Raw genomic sequence first — 17,829 nt, 5'->3', positions numbered from 1 at the left:
TAAGGAACCTTTTGAATGCTGCTTGCAGTGAATGCATAAAGAAGCATGTTGACAATATGCTGAAACCATCATACAAGTAAATAAGGTTCTTTTACCAACTCTCTCCCAGATGGAGAAGGCTACCTGACAGAAGAGTTTATCCATTCCAGAAGAAACTCCAGTTCTCCTGTTATATCCACTTCTGAAATGAGTCTAGGATTTTCTCTCTCTCATCGTGAAGTACCTTGGGATGTTTCATGATATTTAATGGTAGTCGGAAGTTTTTTCCCAGGGTGGAAGAGTCAATTACTAGAGGGCATAGGTTTAAGGTGCGAGGGGCAAGGTGTAAAGGAGATGTATGTGGGAGGTTTTTTACACAGAGGGTGATGGGTGCTTAGAACTCACTGCCGGGGGAGGTAGTGGAAGCAGATACAATAGTGACTTTTAAGGGGCGTCTGGACAAATACATGAATAGGATGGGAATGTGGTCCCCGGAAGGCTAGGGGGTTTTAGTTCAGATGGGCAGCATGGTCGGTGCAGGCTTGGAGAGCTGAAGGGCCTGTAATTTTCTTTGTTCTATGCACTTGGTACGTTTACCCCTGCACTCTTCCACTGGAAGGGAACTTTCACAGGGGGTACACAATGTGAGCGGTATATAAATAAGTTTATTTATTTATTAGTGTCACAAGTCGGCTTACATTAACACCGCAATGAAGTTACTGTGAAAATCCCCTAGTCGCCGCCACACTCCGGCGCCTGTTTGGGTACACCGAGGGAGAATTTAGCATGGCCAATGCACCTAGCCAGCACGTCTTTCAGACTGTGGGAGGAAACCGGAGCACCCAGAGGAAACCCACGCAGACACTGGGAGACTCCGCACAGACAGTGACTTAAGCCGGGAATCAAACCCAGGTCCCTGGCGCTGTGAGGCAGCAGTGCTAACCACTGTGCCACCGTGCTGCGTTATATAAGTGGTTGTTGGCCCATTCCACGCATGGTGACCAAAACAAATCTTGTTCCCCGCTCCCCCCCAGCTCCCCAGTGTTGAAAGGTCTGATATTCCATCATGCTTTATTTTGCTGTACTTGCAGTCAAAGATAAAGAAACTTTTGTAGTCGCTGCTGTGGACCCAAACCAATGGCCTTGTAAAGTCTGTTCTGCTGTGTTCCAGGAACCTCAGCTTCTCACAGGTGAGAGCAGCTACATTTTGCCAGACGTAATGAGTAGACAGCCCCAGGAATTGGTGAAACAGTGTTCATTGCTTCTGAACAAGTGCATGAGTTTGTCTGATTGAAACGTACAAAAATCACGAGGGGCTTGACAGCGTGGATGCTGAGATAAGACCACGAGAAATAGGAACTGGTGTAGACCATTCGGCTCCTCGAACCTGCTCTCCCATTCAACAGGATCATGGCTGATCCAACATTCCTCATGTCCACTTTCCTGCCCTTTTCCCATCACCCTTGATTCCCTTACTGACCAAAAATCTACCTACCTCAGCCTTAACTATACACAATGGCTCTGCCCCACAGCTCTCTGTGGCAAGGAGTTCCAAAGGCTTGCAACCCTCCAAGAAGAAATTCCATCTCATCTCAGTCTTAAATTGGCACCCTTTATTCTGAGACTGCGCGCTCTGGTCCCAGACTCTCCCATGAGGGAAAACATCCTTTCAGCATTTATCCTGTCAAGCCCCTTAAGAATCCTACATGTTCCAATGAGATCACCTCTCATTTTAAATTCCAATGAGTAGAATCCCAACCTGTTTAAACTTTCTTCAAGACAATCTCTCCATACCAAGGATCATCCTAGTGAATCTTCTCGGAACTGCCTCCAACTAAGTTGTATCTTTCCTTAAATAAGGGGACCAAAACTGCTCACAGTGCTCCAGATGTGATATCACCAGTACCTTGTAGAGTTGCAGCAAGATATCTTTGTATTCCATCTCACTGAGGAGGCTTCGGGCCAATCCTCGTCCAACAATCTGCTCTGAAAACTCTGCTCATGCTTTGGCAGCTGTGACGAATTCCACCACAGCAGCTGAGACAATACATAACATATTGCTCAAAAAGAAGTCAATTCGTCCTATCTCCTAATGTTAACAGATCCTTTAAAAAATCTTCAGGATTCAGATCAGCATCTTTCCCAAAAGCTAATCACTTCTTCCTTGGACCATGCCTTATCTGTGTACCATGTTTCATTGTAATCCATCCATTAGGTTTTGAGATACATTGTTCACAAATAGACAAAATAAATGGGGCAAAAACATTCTCTCTGCCCACCTTCAACAGCAAAAGAACTAATGGCGACAGGATGGGGAGTCTAAAACTAGAGGGCATAGGTTTAAGGTGAGAGGGGAGAGATACAAAAGTGTCCAGAGGGGCAGTTTTTTCACACAGAGGGTGGTGAGTGTCTGGAACAAGCTGCCAGAGGTAGTAGTAGAGGCGGGTACAAATTTGTCTTTTAAAAAGCATTTAGATAGTTACATGAGTACGATGGGTATAGAGGGATATGGGCCAAATGCAGGCAATTGGGATTAGCTTAAGGGTTTTAAAAAAAAAGGGAGGCATGGACAAGTTGGGCCAAAGGACCTGTTTCCATGCTGTAAACCTCGATGACTCTATGAGGATGGAAAAAAAATTATGCAGCGAGATGTTACAGTCTAGAATCTATGTCTGAAAGGGAGCTGACCTAATTCATAAAAGGAAATGATAAATAATTGGAAAACATTAAAAGGCTGTGAAGAAAGAGCAGGGGAGTGGGACTAAATGATTAGCTCTGCCTAAGAGTTACCACAGACACAGTGGGCCAGATAGTCTACTTTGCTGTAAGAATATCATCATTTTACATAAAGAATGATAAATAACTGGGATTGACCTCTGGCTAGCATAGTTGGGATGTGGAGATGCTGGCGTTGGACTGGGGTAAACACAGTAAGAAGTCTAACAACACCAGGTTAAAGTCCAACAGGTTTATTTGGTAGCAAAAGCCACTAGCTTTCGGAACAGGCTGTTCCTTCGTCAGTTGAGTGGGAGTTCTGATCACAAACAGGGCACAAAGACACAAACTCAATTTACATGAATAATGATTGGAATGTGAGTCTTTACAGCTAATCAAGTCTTAAAGGTACAGACAATGTGAGTGGAGGGAGCATTAAGCACAGGTTAAAGAGATGTGTATTGTCTCCAGACAGGACAGCCAGTGAGATTTTGCACATCCAGGTAAGTTGTGGGCTTTACAGATAGTGTGACATGAACCCAAGATCCCAATAGCATCGTTGGTCCAGAAGGACTCGGATCATTCAGGAGTCAAATGATATGATGGCGGATTGTAGTTTTTAAAAATTCATTTGTGGGACATGGGTGTCGCTGGCCGGCCAGCATTTATTGCCCATCCCAAGTTGCCCTTGAAAAGGTGGTGGTGAGCTGCCTTCTTGAGCGATTGATACAACTGAGTGTCTCTCTTCACAATTTGAGAATCAACCACATTGCTGTGACTCTGGAGTCATGTATAGGCCAGAACCAGGGAAAGACGGCAGATTTCCTTCCCTAACAGACATTAGTTGGGTTTTTCCGACAATTGACAGAGGTTTCATGATTAACATTAGACTCTTAATTCCAGATATTTTTTTATTGAATTCAAATACCACCATCTGCCGTGGCAAGATTCGAACCTGGGTCCCTGGGACATTAGCTGAGTTTCTGGATTAGTAGCCTAGAGATAATACCACTAGGCCATCACCTCCCCATAATCTGAGGAAGGACAAGTGGGATGGGCTGAATGTTCTGACAGACCTGCTGCATTGTCCTCGCATGTTCTACTCCAATTTCAAATCAACAGTGTTCATGATCCTTTTTCACCTAACCTCCATGATAGACGATGGCGCATTCAACAACCAACCACCTTTGCTTTAGCATTGTTCATTGTTTAAAAATAGCATTTCTGTTTTTAAAATTTGGATTGCTGCAGACCATCTGATGAGTCACTTGGAGCAGGCTCAAGGAATGCCAACCCATCCGGCGACTCCCGCTAAAGACACTGCTCCTCTCACCTCCGAGCCTAGATAGGTGTAGTATGTAATGTTAAACTCTGTGACCACACTGCACCTTAGGTAGGATCCAGAGCTGAATTCAGTTTTGGGCTGACGGGTACTCATTCTGAAATTAATATTTGGTGTTGGATTAGGCAATTAGAAACACAGCAGGGTGGACCGTGACAGCACAGCAGGGTGGACTGTGACTTTGAACAACACGTAAAATAGCCGATGATGAACCTCATCCCTCTGGATGTTAACAGAAAGGGAAAGAAAAGTAAGGGAAGGATGTAAGATGGACCATCACCTGCACAAAGTTAGCATCACCTTGAGTAGGTGTTCAGGTTCTGACAGACCTGCTGCATTGTCCTCGCATGTTCTACTCCAATTTCAAATCAACAGTGTTCATGATCCTTTTTCACCTAACCTCCATGATAGACGATGGCGCATTCAACAACCAACCACCTTTGCTTTAGCATTGTTCATTGTTTAAAAATAGCATTTTTGTTTTTAAAATTTGGATTGCTGCAGACCATCTGATGAGTCACTTGGAGCAGGCTCAAGGAATGCCAACCCATCCGGCGACTCCCGCTAAAGACACTGCTCCTCTCACCTCCGACCTGGCCATCATTGAAATTGCTGCAAATTTGGAACAGAAGCCAAGGGGCAGAAGGCCTCGAAAGCCCAAGCTACGTAGGGACGAGCCTGAACCGTTGCCCCCAGACCCGAATCAAGCCACAGGTTTGGACCTCAACTCTTTTGTGGGTTTTCTTTTGCAGAAAGAGTGCAGTTTGAACCGCTGGTGAGATGGGGGGTCATTAATAGTGATACTTTGCTTTCAATAATGCAACCTCGATATTGCAGAATTTTTAACCATCCGATTCTTATATCGTTTGTACGTTTACTTTGAACATTAGAAATGTTAGTTACTGGGAAAATAATTTTCAGAAAGTAGTTTGTGGGAAGCAGCTGCCAGATTGTGTCAACCAAGTAGCAGCTTTACACTGGCTTGAGTCCATTCTAAAAGTGGAGAGAGGAGTTTATAATGGGAGGGTGAAAGTTGACTAATGCCGTGATTAACATGTGACTAACATGTGATACACCAGGAAGTCAAGTTGCCCAGGCGAGAAGTATGTGCTATAAGTTTTTTGATAATATGCGTCGAGATTACAAACGGGTCATTTCCAATTTTTTTTGGCACCCTTGCTTTTTGAAATGTTGTGATATTCGGGAATGCATTTCTGTCCCTCCGCCCATTGTTTTGTCTCTGATTGCGTCAGAAGTCCGAGTGTGTCACCAATTAGACGCAGCATAGAGCTCTGTCTGCACAGCAGAACCTCAACAGCACTTAAAAGTGCATCACTGCTTGAAGCATTGCGACCCTTCCCTCATCATTGTAATCTCGATTCAGTGAAATCGTCGAGTTATTTCCCCATTAGTGCTCGGGTCAAGATGTGGATTTCTGCATCTAGAGGGCAGCCTTGATAATATTTTTTATTTTGCAGCTGTCCGTGATTGTCCTGTAGTCTGAGTGCGTCACGCTGAATCATTGTCTAGCCCTTGAGTGAAAAGGGTTTCTGCTCCAGGAACTGAACTAATAATTTAGGTTGAAAGCGGAGTGCAATATTAAGGCAGCAGGGCATTTTCAAAGGCAGCGTTACTTACAAACATGTATATGCAGGTACCAAGCATACACTTGGAAAGAAGGATATGAAAAAGGTCACTTGGCCCATCAGTAAATATCCTATCCTAATCGAAAGAGGCAATAGCCTGATTTGTACAGAACCTTTCACTCAGGACGTCCCAATGCACTTTCCAGCCAATATAGTAGTTTCGGAATGCAATCACTGTATTGAGCTGCCAGTTTGCACAGCAGGATTTGTGAAAGCTTTGACAAAGGGTCATCTGGACTCGAAACGTCCGCTCTTTTCTCTCCTTACAGACGCTGCCAGACCTGCTGAGATTTTCCAGCATTTTCTCTTTTGGTTTCAGATTCCAGCATCTGCAGTAATTTGCTTTTATTTAAGCTAGTTTAGGGAATTACTTCCTCAATTGACCAGTATGTTACGTTGCCCGAGCAGTTTTAAGCTTGTTGCCTGAGCAAACACGGGCAGGCGAACCAACCATTTTTGGATGTTTTTCAATCAAGGACGGGCATGGTAGCGCAGTGGTTAGCACTGCTGCCTCACAGCGCCAGGGACCCGGGTTCAATTCCGGCCTTGGGTCACTGTCTGTGTGGAGTTTGCACGTTCTCCCTGTGTCTGCATGGGTTTCCTCCGGGTGCTCTGATTTCCTCCCACAGTCCAAAGGTGTGTAGATTTGGTGGGGTGGCCGTGCTAAATTGCCCTTTAGTGTCCTAAGATGTGTAGATTAGGGGGATTAGTGGGGTAAATGTTTGAGGTGACAGGGTTGGGCTTGAATAAGATGCTGAGTGCGTCACCCTGAATCATTGTCTAGCCCTTGAGTGAAATGGGTTTCTGCTCCAGGAACTGAACTAATAATTTAGGTTGAAAGCGGAGTGCAATATTAAGGCAGCAGGGCATTTTCAAAGGCAGCGTTACTTACAAACATGTATATGCAGGTACCAAGCATACACTTGGAAAGAAGGATATGAAAAAGGTCACTTGGCCCATCAGTAAATATCCTATCCTAATCGAAAGAGGCAATAGCCTGATTTGTACAGAACCTTTCACTCAGGACGTCCCAATGCACTTTCCAGCCAATATAGTAGTTTTAGGATGTTTTTCAATCAAGGGCGGGCATGGTGGCGCAGTGGTTAGCACTGCTGCCTCACAGCGCCAGGGACCCGGGTTCAGTGCAGACCCGATGGACCGAGTGGCCTCCTTCTGTAGGGATTCTATGATATCAGATATGATATCAATGATGAAAGGGAGGCCTGGAGCAAAGGCTTAGTGAGGAATTAGGAGTTCCTGGAAGTGAGGTGTGGTGGTGCTTTTGTGTCTGGAGAGAGTTTTTTCTGTGTTGAGTTCATCATACTGTGGAGCTTACAGGACATTGCTGTCTCTTGGCACCGTTGATCTGGGTCCCTCTGTCAACCTCTGCGCACGGCTCAGTCCCATTTGCAAAGCTGCAGATGGGTCTAGTCAACTCAGCAGGGAGCACCTTCTCTGAGGAGGAGGACAGGGGAGAAAGGGAGAGGAGGCCTGGTCGCAGACATCATCACCCTTGGGCAGAGGCGCTGGCACAGGTTCAGCGGGGAGGGCAAGGAGGATATTCCCGCAGATGAAGCCACTACTCCACTGCCAGGGTGTATAGACAGTGGTTAAACTATATGGACGTGGCAGTGGTCCACTGCCACAGGAGTCTACGGCTTTGAAGGAAAGCCATAATGACCATCACCCAGGTGATTGAGTCGGAGGTGGCCTCCACTTATGAGAGTGGACATCCTATGCACATGGCTGTAAAGGTCACTGTGGCACCAATCTTCTATACCTCCAGAACGTTTCTGGACTCTGTGGAGTCTCACAGTCAACTGCACACAACTGTGTGAAGCTCGTGACTGACCAGCGGATGAGAACGTTCATTCATCTCAGGATGGCCCACGTCGGCCAAGCTGAGCGGGCTTTGCTGCAATTGCAGGGTGCCCCCCGGATCCAGGGTGGCATCGATTGCACCCGTATGGCCATCAAGGTGCCAGCCAGGAAATTTGGTCGCTTTCAGTTCCCCCCGTCGTGTGTGCACATCGCAAGGGAAATCCTACTCCCTGATACTCAGGTGGATGTTCAAGCAGCGATGGCAGACTTGGTTTCTTGGAAAGGGGAGAGCAAGTGGAGCTGCTATGGACCTTAACCTGGGTATTATGTATACTTAAACCTGTATCAAACACTAGCTTCACCCCACCAGCTGGAGCATTGTGCCCAGTTTTGGCCACCACACTTTAGGAGGGACTTGATAGCCTTGCAGAGTGCGCAGAAGAGATTTACTGGAATGGTTACATGGAGAAGTTGCATTGTTCTTCCCGGAACAGAGGATGTGAAGAGGAGATTTGAGATTTGATAGATGTGTTTAAAATCAAGAGGGTTTAGAAACAGTAAATCAAGAGAAGCTCTTTCCAATACCTGAAGGGTTGAACAACCAAGGAAGCGTAGATTTAAGATGACTGGCAAAAGCCCCAGAGGCAGCATCAGGGAAAAAGTATTTTACACAATGAGCAGTTAGGATTTGGAATGCCCTTCCAGATAGGGTGGGGGGTACAGCTTCAACAATCGTCTTAAAGAGATTCGGGTAAGTACTTGAATAAGAAAAAAATTGCAGGGATATGGCGAAGGAGAAGACAAGGAGCAAATGCGAAGTGATGCATTTTGGTAGAAATAATGTAGGGAGGAGCTGTACGATAAATGGCAGAACCATAAAGGGTGTAGATACGCAGGGGGACCTGGGTGTGCAAGTCCACAGATCCTTGAAAGTGACGTCACAGGTGGAGAAGGTGGTGAAGAAGGCATATGGCATGCTTGCCTTTATAGGACGGGGCATAGAGTATAAAAGTTGGGGTCTGATGTTGCAGATGTATAGAACGTTGGTTCGGCCGCACCTGGAATACTGCGTCCAGTTCTGGTCGCCACACTATCAGAAGGACGTGAAGGCTTTGGAGAGAGTACAGAGGAGGTTTACCAGGATGTTACCTGGTATGGAGGGGCTTAGTTATGAGGAGAGATTGGGTAAACTGGGGTTGTTCTCCCTGGAAAGACGGAGGATGAGGGGAGACTTAATAGAGGTGTATAAAATTATGAAAGGCATAGATAGGGTGAACGGTGGGAAGCTTTTCCCCAGGTCGGTGGTGACGTTCACGAGGGGTCATAGGTTCAAGGTGAAGGGGGGGAGGTTTAACACAGATATCAGACGGACATATTTCACACAGAGGGTGGTGGGGGCCTGGAATGCGCTGCCAGGCAAGGTGGTGGAGGCGGACACACTGGGAACGTTTAAGACTTATCTAGACAGCCATATGAACGGAGTGGGAATGGAGGGATACAAAAGAATGGTCTAGTTTGGACCAGGGAGCGGCGCGGGCTTGGAGGGCCGAAGGGCCTCTTCCTGTGCTGTATTGTTCTTTGTTGTTTGTAAGAGAGACTGACTAAATTGTTCTTCAGAAGGGTCAGTGAAGACATGATGGGCAAGATGGCCTTAGTCAGTGCGAGACTGTTCTGTGATTCTACTCATTGACAAGAGTAGAATCCGGGTTCCAGTGGGGAACTTATGGCTTTATGACCTATCACACACTGTTGTTTCTCTAATTCTTTTTCCCCACATTTTCTTGCAGTGTCTGCGAGTGTTGTCAAAACTCCTTCGACCATTGTACCTTCGGAAGCAGCTGTGTGTGAGGGAAAATTGGGTGAAGTGTTGAATCATGGAAAAATATTGCGAAATGGCCGCCATGTGCGTCCCAGTTTGAGGCAAGTCCCAAGAAGGTGAAGATTTTAGTTACTTGCTGCCTCTGTGCTTTCTCCCTCACCTCACCCGCTACCTTCCAACAGCCTCTGCACCATTGAAATTCTCCCCTGCTGGATGCCATAGAATTTTTTCCTGTGATGGAAAGACTCTCTGGGGAATTTGGGGACAACAGCTGGTACAGGGTCCCTGTTTAGGGGATACATCAGGGAGGTGGGAATCCAGGAAGAGGGAACCTAGCCCTACAATCGGAACTAGACCATTCAGGGGAGAAGCTGGGAAGCACGTCTTCAAGGAAAGAGCAGTAAAAGTGTGGTATGTTTCTCACAAAAGCAGTAGATACTAGTTTAATTAATAATTTTAAATCTCAGCAAAGCCAAGGCAAATGAATAGAGTGAGGATACAGATCAGCCATGATTCCCTGGGATAGCAGAATAGGCTGGAGGGGCTGAAGGGTCCAATTAGAACATAGAACATAGAACATAGAACATTACAGCGCAGAACAGGCCCTTCGGCCCACGATGTTGCACCGACCAGTTAAAAAAAAACTGTGACCCTCCAACCTAAACCAATTTCTTTTCGTCCATGAACCTATCTACGGATCTCTTAAACGCCCCCAAACTAGGCGCATTTACTACTGATGCTGGCAGGGCATTCCAATCCCTCACCACCCTCTGGGTAAAGAACCTACCCCTGACATCGGTTCTATAACTACCCCCCCTCAATTTAAAGCCATGCCCCCTCGTGCTGGATTTCTCCATCAGAGGAAAAAAGCTATCACTATCCACCCTATCTAAACCTCTAATCATCTTATATGTTTCAATAAGATCCCCTCTCAGCCGCCGCCTTTCCAGCGAAAACAATCCCAAATCCCTCAGCCTCTCCTCATAGGATCTCCCCTCCATACCAGGCAACATCCTGGTAAACCTCCTCTGCACCCTCTCCAAAGCCTCCACATCCTTCCTGTAATGTGGGGACCAGAACTGCACACAGTACTCCAAGTGCGGCCGCACCAGAGTTGTGTACAGTTGCAACATAACGCTACGACTCCTAAATTCAATCCCCCTACCAATAAACGCCAAGACACCATATGCCTTCTTAACAACCTTATCTACTTGATTCCCAACTTTCAGGGATCTATGCACACATACACCTAGATCCCTCTGCTCCTCCACACTATTCAAAGTCCTCCCGTTAGCCCTATACTCAACACATCTGTTATTCCTACCAAAGTGAATTACCTCACACTTCTCCGCATTAAACTCCATCCGCCACCTCTCGGCCCAACTTTGCAACCTGTCTAAGTCTTCCTGCAAACTACGACACCCTTCCTCACTGTCTACCACACCACCGACTTTGGTGTCATCAGCAAATTTGCTAATCCACCCAACTATACCCTCATCCAGATCATTAATAAATATTACAAACAGCAGTGGCCCCAAAACAGATCCCTGAGGTACACCACTTGTAACCGCACTCCATGATGAATATTTACTATCAACCACCACCCTCTGTTTCCTATCCGCTAGCCAATTCCTGATCCAATTTCCTAGATCACCCCCAATCCCATACATCTGCATTTTCTGCAGAAGCCTACCATGGTGAACCTTATCAAACGCCTTACTAAAATCCATATATACCACGTCCACTGCCTTGCCCCCATCCACCTCCTTGGTCACTTTCTCAAAAAACTCAATAAGGTTAGTAAGGCACGACCTACCTGCCACAAAACCATGCTGACTATCACCTATCAATTCATTACTCTCCAAATAACTATAAATCCTATCCCTTATAATTTTTTCCAACATCTTGCCGACAACAGAAGTGAGACTCACCGGTCTATAATTCCCGGGGAAGTCTCTGTTCCCCTTCTTAAACAATGGGACAACATTCGCTAACCTCCAATCTTCTGGTACTATACCAGAGGCCAACGACGACCTGAAGATCAGAGCCAGAGGCTCTGCAATCACTTCTCTTGCCTCCCAGAGAATCCTTGGATAAATCCCATCCGGACCAGGGGATTTATCTATTTTCAGACCCTCCAGAATATCCTGCACATCCTCCTTATCAACTGTAATACTGTCTATTCTACTCCCTTGCAAATTCTCGTCCTATAAGCACCAACATTTTTTTATTCTTTCAAGGAAATTGGGCATCCATGGCTAGACTAGCTATTGATTTGATTTGATTTATTATTGTCACATGTATTAGTATACAGTGAAAAGTATTGTTTCTTGTGCGCTATACAGACAAAGCATTCTGTACATAGAGAAGGAAATGAGAGAGTGCAGAATGTAGTGTTACAGTCATAGCTAGGGTGTAGAGAAAGATCAACTTAATACAAGGTAGGTCCATTCAGAAGTCTGATGGCAGCAGGGAAGGAGCTGTCCTTGAGTTGGTTGGTATGTGACCTCAGACTTTTGTATCGTTTTCCCTAATCATCCCTAATTTGGAGCGGCACGATGGCACAGTGGTTAGCACTGCTGCCTCACAATGTCAGGGGCCCGGGTTCAATTCCGGCCTCGGGTGACTTTCGTGGTCGAGTTTGTACGTTCTCCGTCTATCTGTGTGGGTTTCCTCCGAGCGCTCCGGTTTCCTCCCACACTCCGTAGATGTGCAGGTCAGGTGGATTAACCGTGGCAATTGCATGGGGATAGGGCGGAGGGGAGAGCCTGAGTGGGATTCTCTTTAAGAGAGTCAGTGCAGACGCCATGTGCCGAATTGGCTCTTTCTGCACTGTTAAGGATTCTAAGGTGGATTAGGGTAGGTGGATTAGCCATGGTGAATGGGAGAGGTTGTGGGTTAGAGCGTGGGGGGAGGGGGGGTGGCGTTGGGTGGGGGTGAGTGCTGGCCTGGATAAGATGCACTTTCAGAGATTCAATGCAAATTTGATGGGCTGAATGGCCTCCTTCTATACTGTAGGAATTCTATGGCCTTTGAGAAGGTGGTGTTGAACCACTCCCTTGGGCCCACAGTTCAGAGGGAGGTTCCAGGAATTTGACCCAGCGACAGTGAAGAAAGGGCGATATAGTTTCAAATCAGGATGGTGTGGGGCTCAGAGGGGACCTTTTGCAGGTGGGAGGGGTGTGTTCCAATGAATCTGGTGCCCTTCTCGGTGGTAGATGTCACAGGTTTGGAAGGCATAGTTGGACAGGGGTTAGTTGGAGTTGTTTCCGTGCTGTAAATTCCATGTGGTTCTATGGGAGAAGACCAGTAGCATTCCTTAATCTAGATCTGTCTTGTGATTTAGTGCAGTGTCGTTGGGATTACTGTGTGTATTCTTGTACCATCCCACAGGCCTGAAACACGCAGGAAGATTTTGAGGGGTCTGGGTGATCAGCGAGTCTACCAATGTCACCTCTGCAACAAGTTCTTCAACAACAGCAGCAACCTGAAGAGACACATTCGTTCCCATGGTAACGCCACCGTCTTAACATCAAGCCCTGTTATTAACAAGAAACAAATGCTTGAGGCAATAAAATGACTGCTGTCAGGTGGATATTTTCCATAAGTGTAAATACAGTGTCCCGCTAATCTGGAAATGCTTTATACAAATGCACCAAATACACAAAATGTTCTTCCCGCCTCAGTTGTTGCATCAAAAGCAAAACTTCTGCCCATTTACTCTGGCGGTGATGCCCTCTGTTGGGGTATGGCATCATAAGAACATAAGAACGAGGAACAGGAGTAGGCTATCTGGCCCCTTGAGCCTGCTCCGCCATTCAATAAGATCGTGGCTGATCCTTTCGTGGAGTCAGCTCCACTTACCCGCCCGCTCACAACCCTTAATTTCTTTACTGTTCAAAAATTTATCCATCCTTGCCTTAAAAACATTCAATGAGGGAGCCTCAACTGCTTCACTGGGCAGGGAATTCCACAGATTCACAACCCTTTGTGTGAAGAAGTTCCTCCTCAACACAGTCCTAAATCTGCTTCCCCTTATTTTGAGGCTATGCCCCCTAGTTCTAGTTTCACCCGCCAGTGGAAACAACTTCCCTGCTTCTATCTAATCTATTCCCTTCATAATCTTATATGTTTCTATAAGATAGGGCGGCATGGTAGCACAGCGGTTAGCACTGCTACTTCACAGCTCCAGGGACCTGGGTTCGGTTCCCGGCTTGGGTCACTGTCTGTGTGGAGTTTGCACATTCTCCTCGTGTCTGCGTGGGTTTCCTCCGGATGCTCCAGTTTCCTCCCACAGTCCAAAGATGTGCGGGTTAGGTTGATTGGCCATGCTAAAATTGCCCCTTAGTGTCCTGAGATGCGTAGGTTAGAGGGATTAGTGGGTAAAATATGTAGGGATATGGGGGTAGGGCCTGGGTGGGATTGTGGTCGGTGCAGACTCGATGGGCCGAATGGCCTCTTTCTGTACTGTAGTGTTTCTATGATTTCTATGAAGATCTCCCCTCATTCTTCTGAATTCCAATGAGTATAGCCCCAGTCTACTCAGTCTCTCCTCATAAGCCAACCCTCTCACCTCCGGAATCTCCTTTGCACCCCCTCCAGTGCCAGTATATCCTTTCTCAAGTAATGCTTGAGGCAATAAAATGACTGCTGTCAGGTGGATATTTTACCGTAAGTGTAAATACAGTGTCCCGCCAATCTGGAAATGCTTTATACAAATGCACAAAATGTTCTTCCCCCCCCCTCAGGTGTTATATCAAAAGCAAAACTTCTGCCCTTTTACTCTGGCGGTGATGCCCTCTGTTGGGGTATGGCATCAGGACACTTGCTTGTTCTCGGGTGCCATGGTGTTGTGGTTTTTGCACCACGGGTCTGGACATTGAATGAGGAGGAGTCTGCTCTTCACCTCATCCACAAGTGGACTTTTCAACAGCAGCCACTGGATAGCAGACAGCAGTGTCAATACCTGGTCAATCCCCCTCTACACTGCCACTTTCAGCATGCATAAGTCTTTCATTAGCATAGTTAGACACAGAGCAAAGGTCGCTGCACAATGGTTCATAAAGAATTCCCAGGCGAGCTACAACATGGGTTGAATACAGAGAGACCAAACTTCACAACCTTCTCATGTCTTCAGGTCAGGAACAGTAAAGCTCTCCCAACTATTGTCTGGGTTAGATATAAGGGGCTGCCAATGGTTAGTACTGCTGCCTCACAGCTCCAGAGACCTGGGTTCAATTCTGACCTCGGGTCACTATCTGTATGGAGTTTGCACATTCTCCCCGTGTCTGCGTGGGTTTCCTCTGAGTGCTCCGGTTTCGTCCTGCAGTCAAAGATGTGCAGGTTAGGTGGATTGTCCATGCTAAATTGATCCTTCGTTTCCCAAGATGTGTAGGTTAGATGGATTAGCCATGGAAAATGTGTGGGGTTGCAGGGGAGAGGGCCTGGGTAAGATACTCCGTCAGAGAGTCGGTGCAGAGTCGATGGGCCGAATGGCCTCCTCTGCACTGTAGGGATCCTATGAAATATGGAACAATGTTCTTTCCATATTACCATTTTAAGAGCATCTTTAGCAAGAGTTAGATGCAGAGTAAAATTCCTCTTACAGTCTTCATCATAGAGTTCTACCTAGAATCATTATTGCACAGTGACCCACGGCACTCTTTATGTACCATCACCAACAGATATCGACTTATCCTGTCAAGTCACTAAAGGGTAAAGACCCATCGAGCTTCCCTATACTATTGCTGAGGCCAGCTGACCCATGCTGGGTTGGCTCCTTTGATAACAGGATCAGGATCTGTTCATTTGATTCTCCTCTGCCAACAGGTGATAAGCTTTACAAGTGTGATGAATGCGAGAAAGAGTTCAGCCGGAAGGAAAGTCTGAAACAACACGTCTCCTACAAGCACAGCAGGAACGAGGTGAGAACTGAATCACTGATACAAGTTGCCCCATAATTGAGTTTCCCACAAGAAAGTAAGCAAATTTTACTAGTTAGTTAGTTGGCTTGGGTAGGAACGTAACATCCCTTTCCTCTTCTCTGTGTCATGCAACATGAGGAGGGGAAATAATGCGGACCTCATAGATACCTACCAGGAAGGAGCCTTTAGTTTCTGATTGTAAAAGCTTGATCGAAGATCATCACAGCGTTGTGAAAAGTAAGGGCGAAGATGAGGCAAATTAAGAAGTAGTTTGGGTAGATCTTAAAAGTCTTTGGATTGTGTAACGAATGGAAGGCTGAGGGAGACAGACAGACCTGCAATTATAAAGTGCCTTTCACAACCTCAGGACACCTGAAAATGCTCCCTGGCTGTTAAAGTACTTTGGAAGTGTAGTCACTGATGTAATGTAGGAAAACGTGGGAGTCAGTTTGCATATAACAAGCTCCCATCAACAAAGAGCAATGTGATCGTGGCCTGACTAGCTGTTGTAGTGCTGTTGCTTGAAGAGTAAAAATTGACCAGGGCAGTGGGACATCCACTGGAGTGAGTCAGGTGGTTTGATATCTCATCCAAAAGATGGGACCTCCGACAGCACAGTGCTCCTCTGCACTGGAGTGGCAGCCTATACTTTTTCTGCTCATATCTTTGGAGTAGAACTTGAACCTTTGGGCTTAGAGGCGAGAGTGTTACCGAAGGAGTCACAGACGACACGGAGGATGGAGTTCCAAAGATCTGAGATCCTGAGGGGGCTGATTTTGAGTCGTAGATGGTGCGATGTATGATTGGATATCATGGTTGAGGTTTAGAGATGAGCTTGGAGGAACCACCTGCTTGGCATCTCTGTAGAACAGCACAGGGGAGGTTGAGAATTTGGCTAAGCATGTGTTGAAGGAAATAGGGGCAGAAATAGAGGAGATAGGGGTCACCTACCCATCCCATCTATCTTTGATGCTATCTGTTGCCACGCTACCCATCAATGTTCAACTACCATCAACCCAAATATAAAATCCAGCTTCATACATCCTGAATTTTTCTAAAATGCATACCGTGAACAATTGGATTTAAGAAACAAATCTGACAGCTCTTACAAAGGATGGGCTGAATGGCCTCTGTTTGTGCTGTATGACTCTATGATTCTAAAGTAGAGCTTTCCTTTGATATTGTGTTCCCTACCTTCTCCTGCATGGGAAACACGGTGGCAGCATAGATAGAGATCGACACTCATGGGATCTGGAGTCGATGTTGGCGACTCCCCAGGCAACTCCCTCCCAACACTGCTGCCCCCTCTGGTGGATCTGTCCTCCCGGTGGGACAGGACATACCCAGGAATGGTGGTGTCTGGAACATTGTAAGCTATGATTCCATTAATATGACTATTGTCAGGCAATCATCCCCAGAGTCGTGTCTCCCAGCCCAAAGGAGGACTTGGCAGGGTCGACAGGGCTGGGTTTTCCGTTGCCGTTTCTGGTGCTGAAGTTGATGCCGGGTGGTCCGTCTGGTTTAATCCATTTTTCGTAATGGTTGGACACAACTGTGTAGCTTGCGAGCCATTTAAAAGTCAACAATATTGCTGTGAGTCTGGAGTCACGTGTAAGTAAGTCAGATTTTCTTCCCTAAAATGGGCGGCACAGTGGTTAGCAGTGGTTAGAGTGCCGCCGCAGAATGCCAGGCCTCGGGTGACTGACTGTTTGGTGTTTGCATGCTCTCCCCGTGTCTGCGTGGGTTTCCTCCAGGTGCTCCGGTTTCCTCTCACAGTCCAAAGATGTGCTGGTTAGATGGATTGGCCATGTTAAATTGCCCCTTAATGTCAGGGGGATTAGCAGGGTAAATACATGGGGTTACAGGGGTTAGACCTGGGTGGGATTGTTGTCGGTGCAGATTCAGTGGGCCAAATGGCCTCCTCCTGTACTGCAGGGATTCTGTGATAAAATTAGATGGGTTTCTAACAACAATCAACAATAATAATTTCAGATTTTAAAAAAATTGAATTCACATTTTACCATTTGCTGTGATTGGAATCGAACCCAGGTCCCCAGAGCATTACCCTGTGTTTCTGGATTAATTGTCCAGCAACAATACCACAATGCCAGTGCCTCCCACTGACACATTTTGGAACTGTAAGGTCAGCGTTCCAACAGGCAATACTATCTAGACACTCCATTTTGAAATCTAGCCTATTGTTTTATCCAGATACCATACCCGCTGTTAAAACAGTCACAGCATCGAATCTCTATTATATCCTATATATTGCAATTGATATTTAGATAACCAGTTTATTATATACAAATATTGCACTGTATTCCAGTTATACCACACATCTTATTGTTATTACATAGTGTGGAGATGCCAGCGTTGGACTGGGGTGGGCACAATAAGAAGTCAGCGTTGGACTGGGGTGGGCACAATAAGAAGTCTCAACACCAGGTTAAAGTCTAACAGGTTTATTTGGAATCTGATGAAGGAGCAGCGCTCTGAAAGCTCGTGATTCCAAATAAACCTGCTGGACTTTAACCTGGTGTTGTGAGACTTCCTACTGTTATTATGTATACCAAACTAATCCAC

The 17,829-nt window shown here is 46.2% G+C and overlaps 1 protein-coding gene across 8 annotated transcripts in view; it reads left to right on the top strand.

Moving 5' to 3' along the window:
* Window positions 1-17,829, top strand: part of prdm15 (PR domain containing 15) — a 77,021-nt gene that overhangs the window by 26,587 nt on the left and 32,605 nt on the right. For 2 of the 8 annotated variants that reach the window (XM_078233009.1, XM_078233008.1), the window contains exons 8-12: window positions 1,071-1,169; window positions 4,541-4,750; window positions 9,291-9,438; window positions 12,716-12,834; window positions 15,152-15,246. In XM_078233009.1, coding sequence (XP_078089135.1) covers window positions 1,071-1,169; window positions 4,541-4,750; window positions 9,291-9,438; window positions 12,716-12,834; window positions 15,152-15,246 — 671 coding nt within the window. The remainder of the gene's footprint in view (window positions 1-1,070; window positions 1,170-4,540; window positions 4,751-9,290; window positions 9,439-12,715; window positions 12,835-15,151; window positions 15,247-17,829) is intronic. The other 6 variants (XM_078233011.1, XM_078233010.1, XM_078233012.1 and 3 more) reach the window with 3 other exon arrangements.

This window comes from Mustelus asterias, chromosome 17, assembly GCF_964213995.1.
Source record: "Mustelus asterias chromosome 17, sMusAst1.hap1.1, whole genome shotgun sequence".
Taxonomy (NCBI): domain Eukaryota; kingdom Metazoa; phylum Chordata; class Chondrichthyes; order Carcharhiniformes; family Triakidae; genus Mustelus; species Mustelus asterias.
This window is presented reverse-complemented; position numbering and strand designations above follow the sequence as displayed.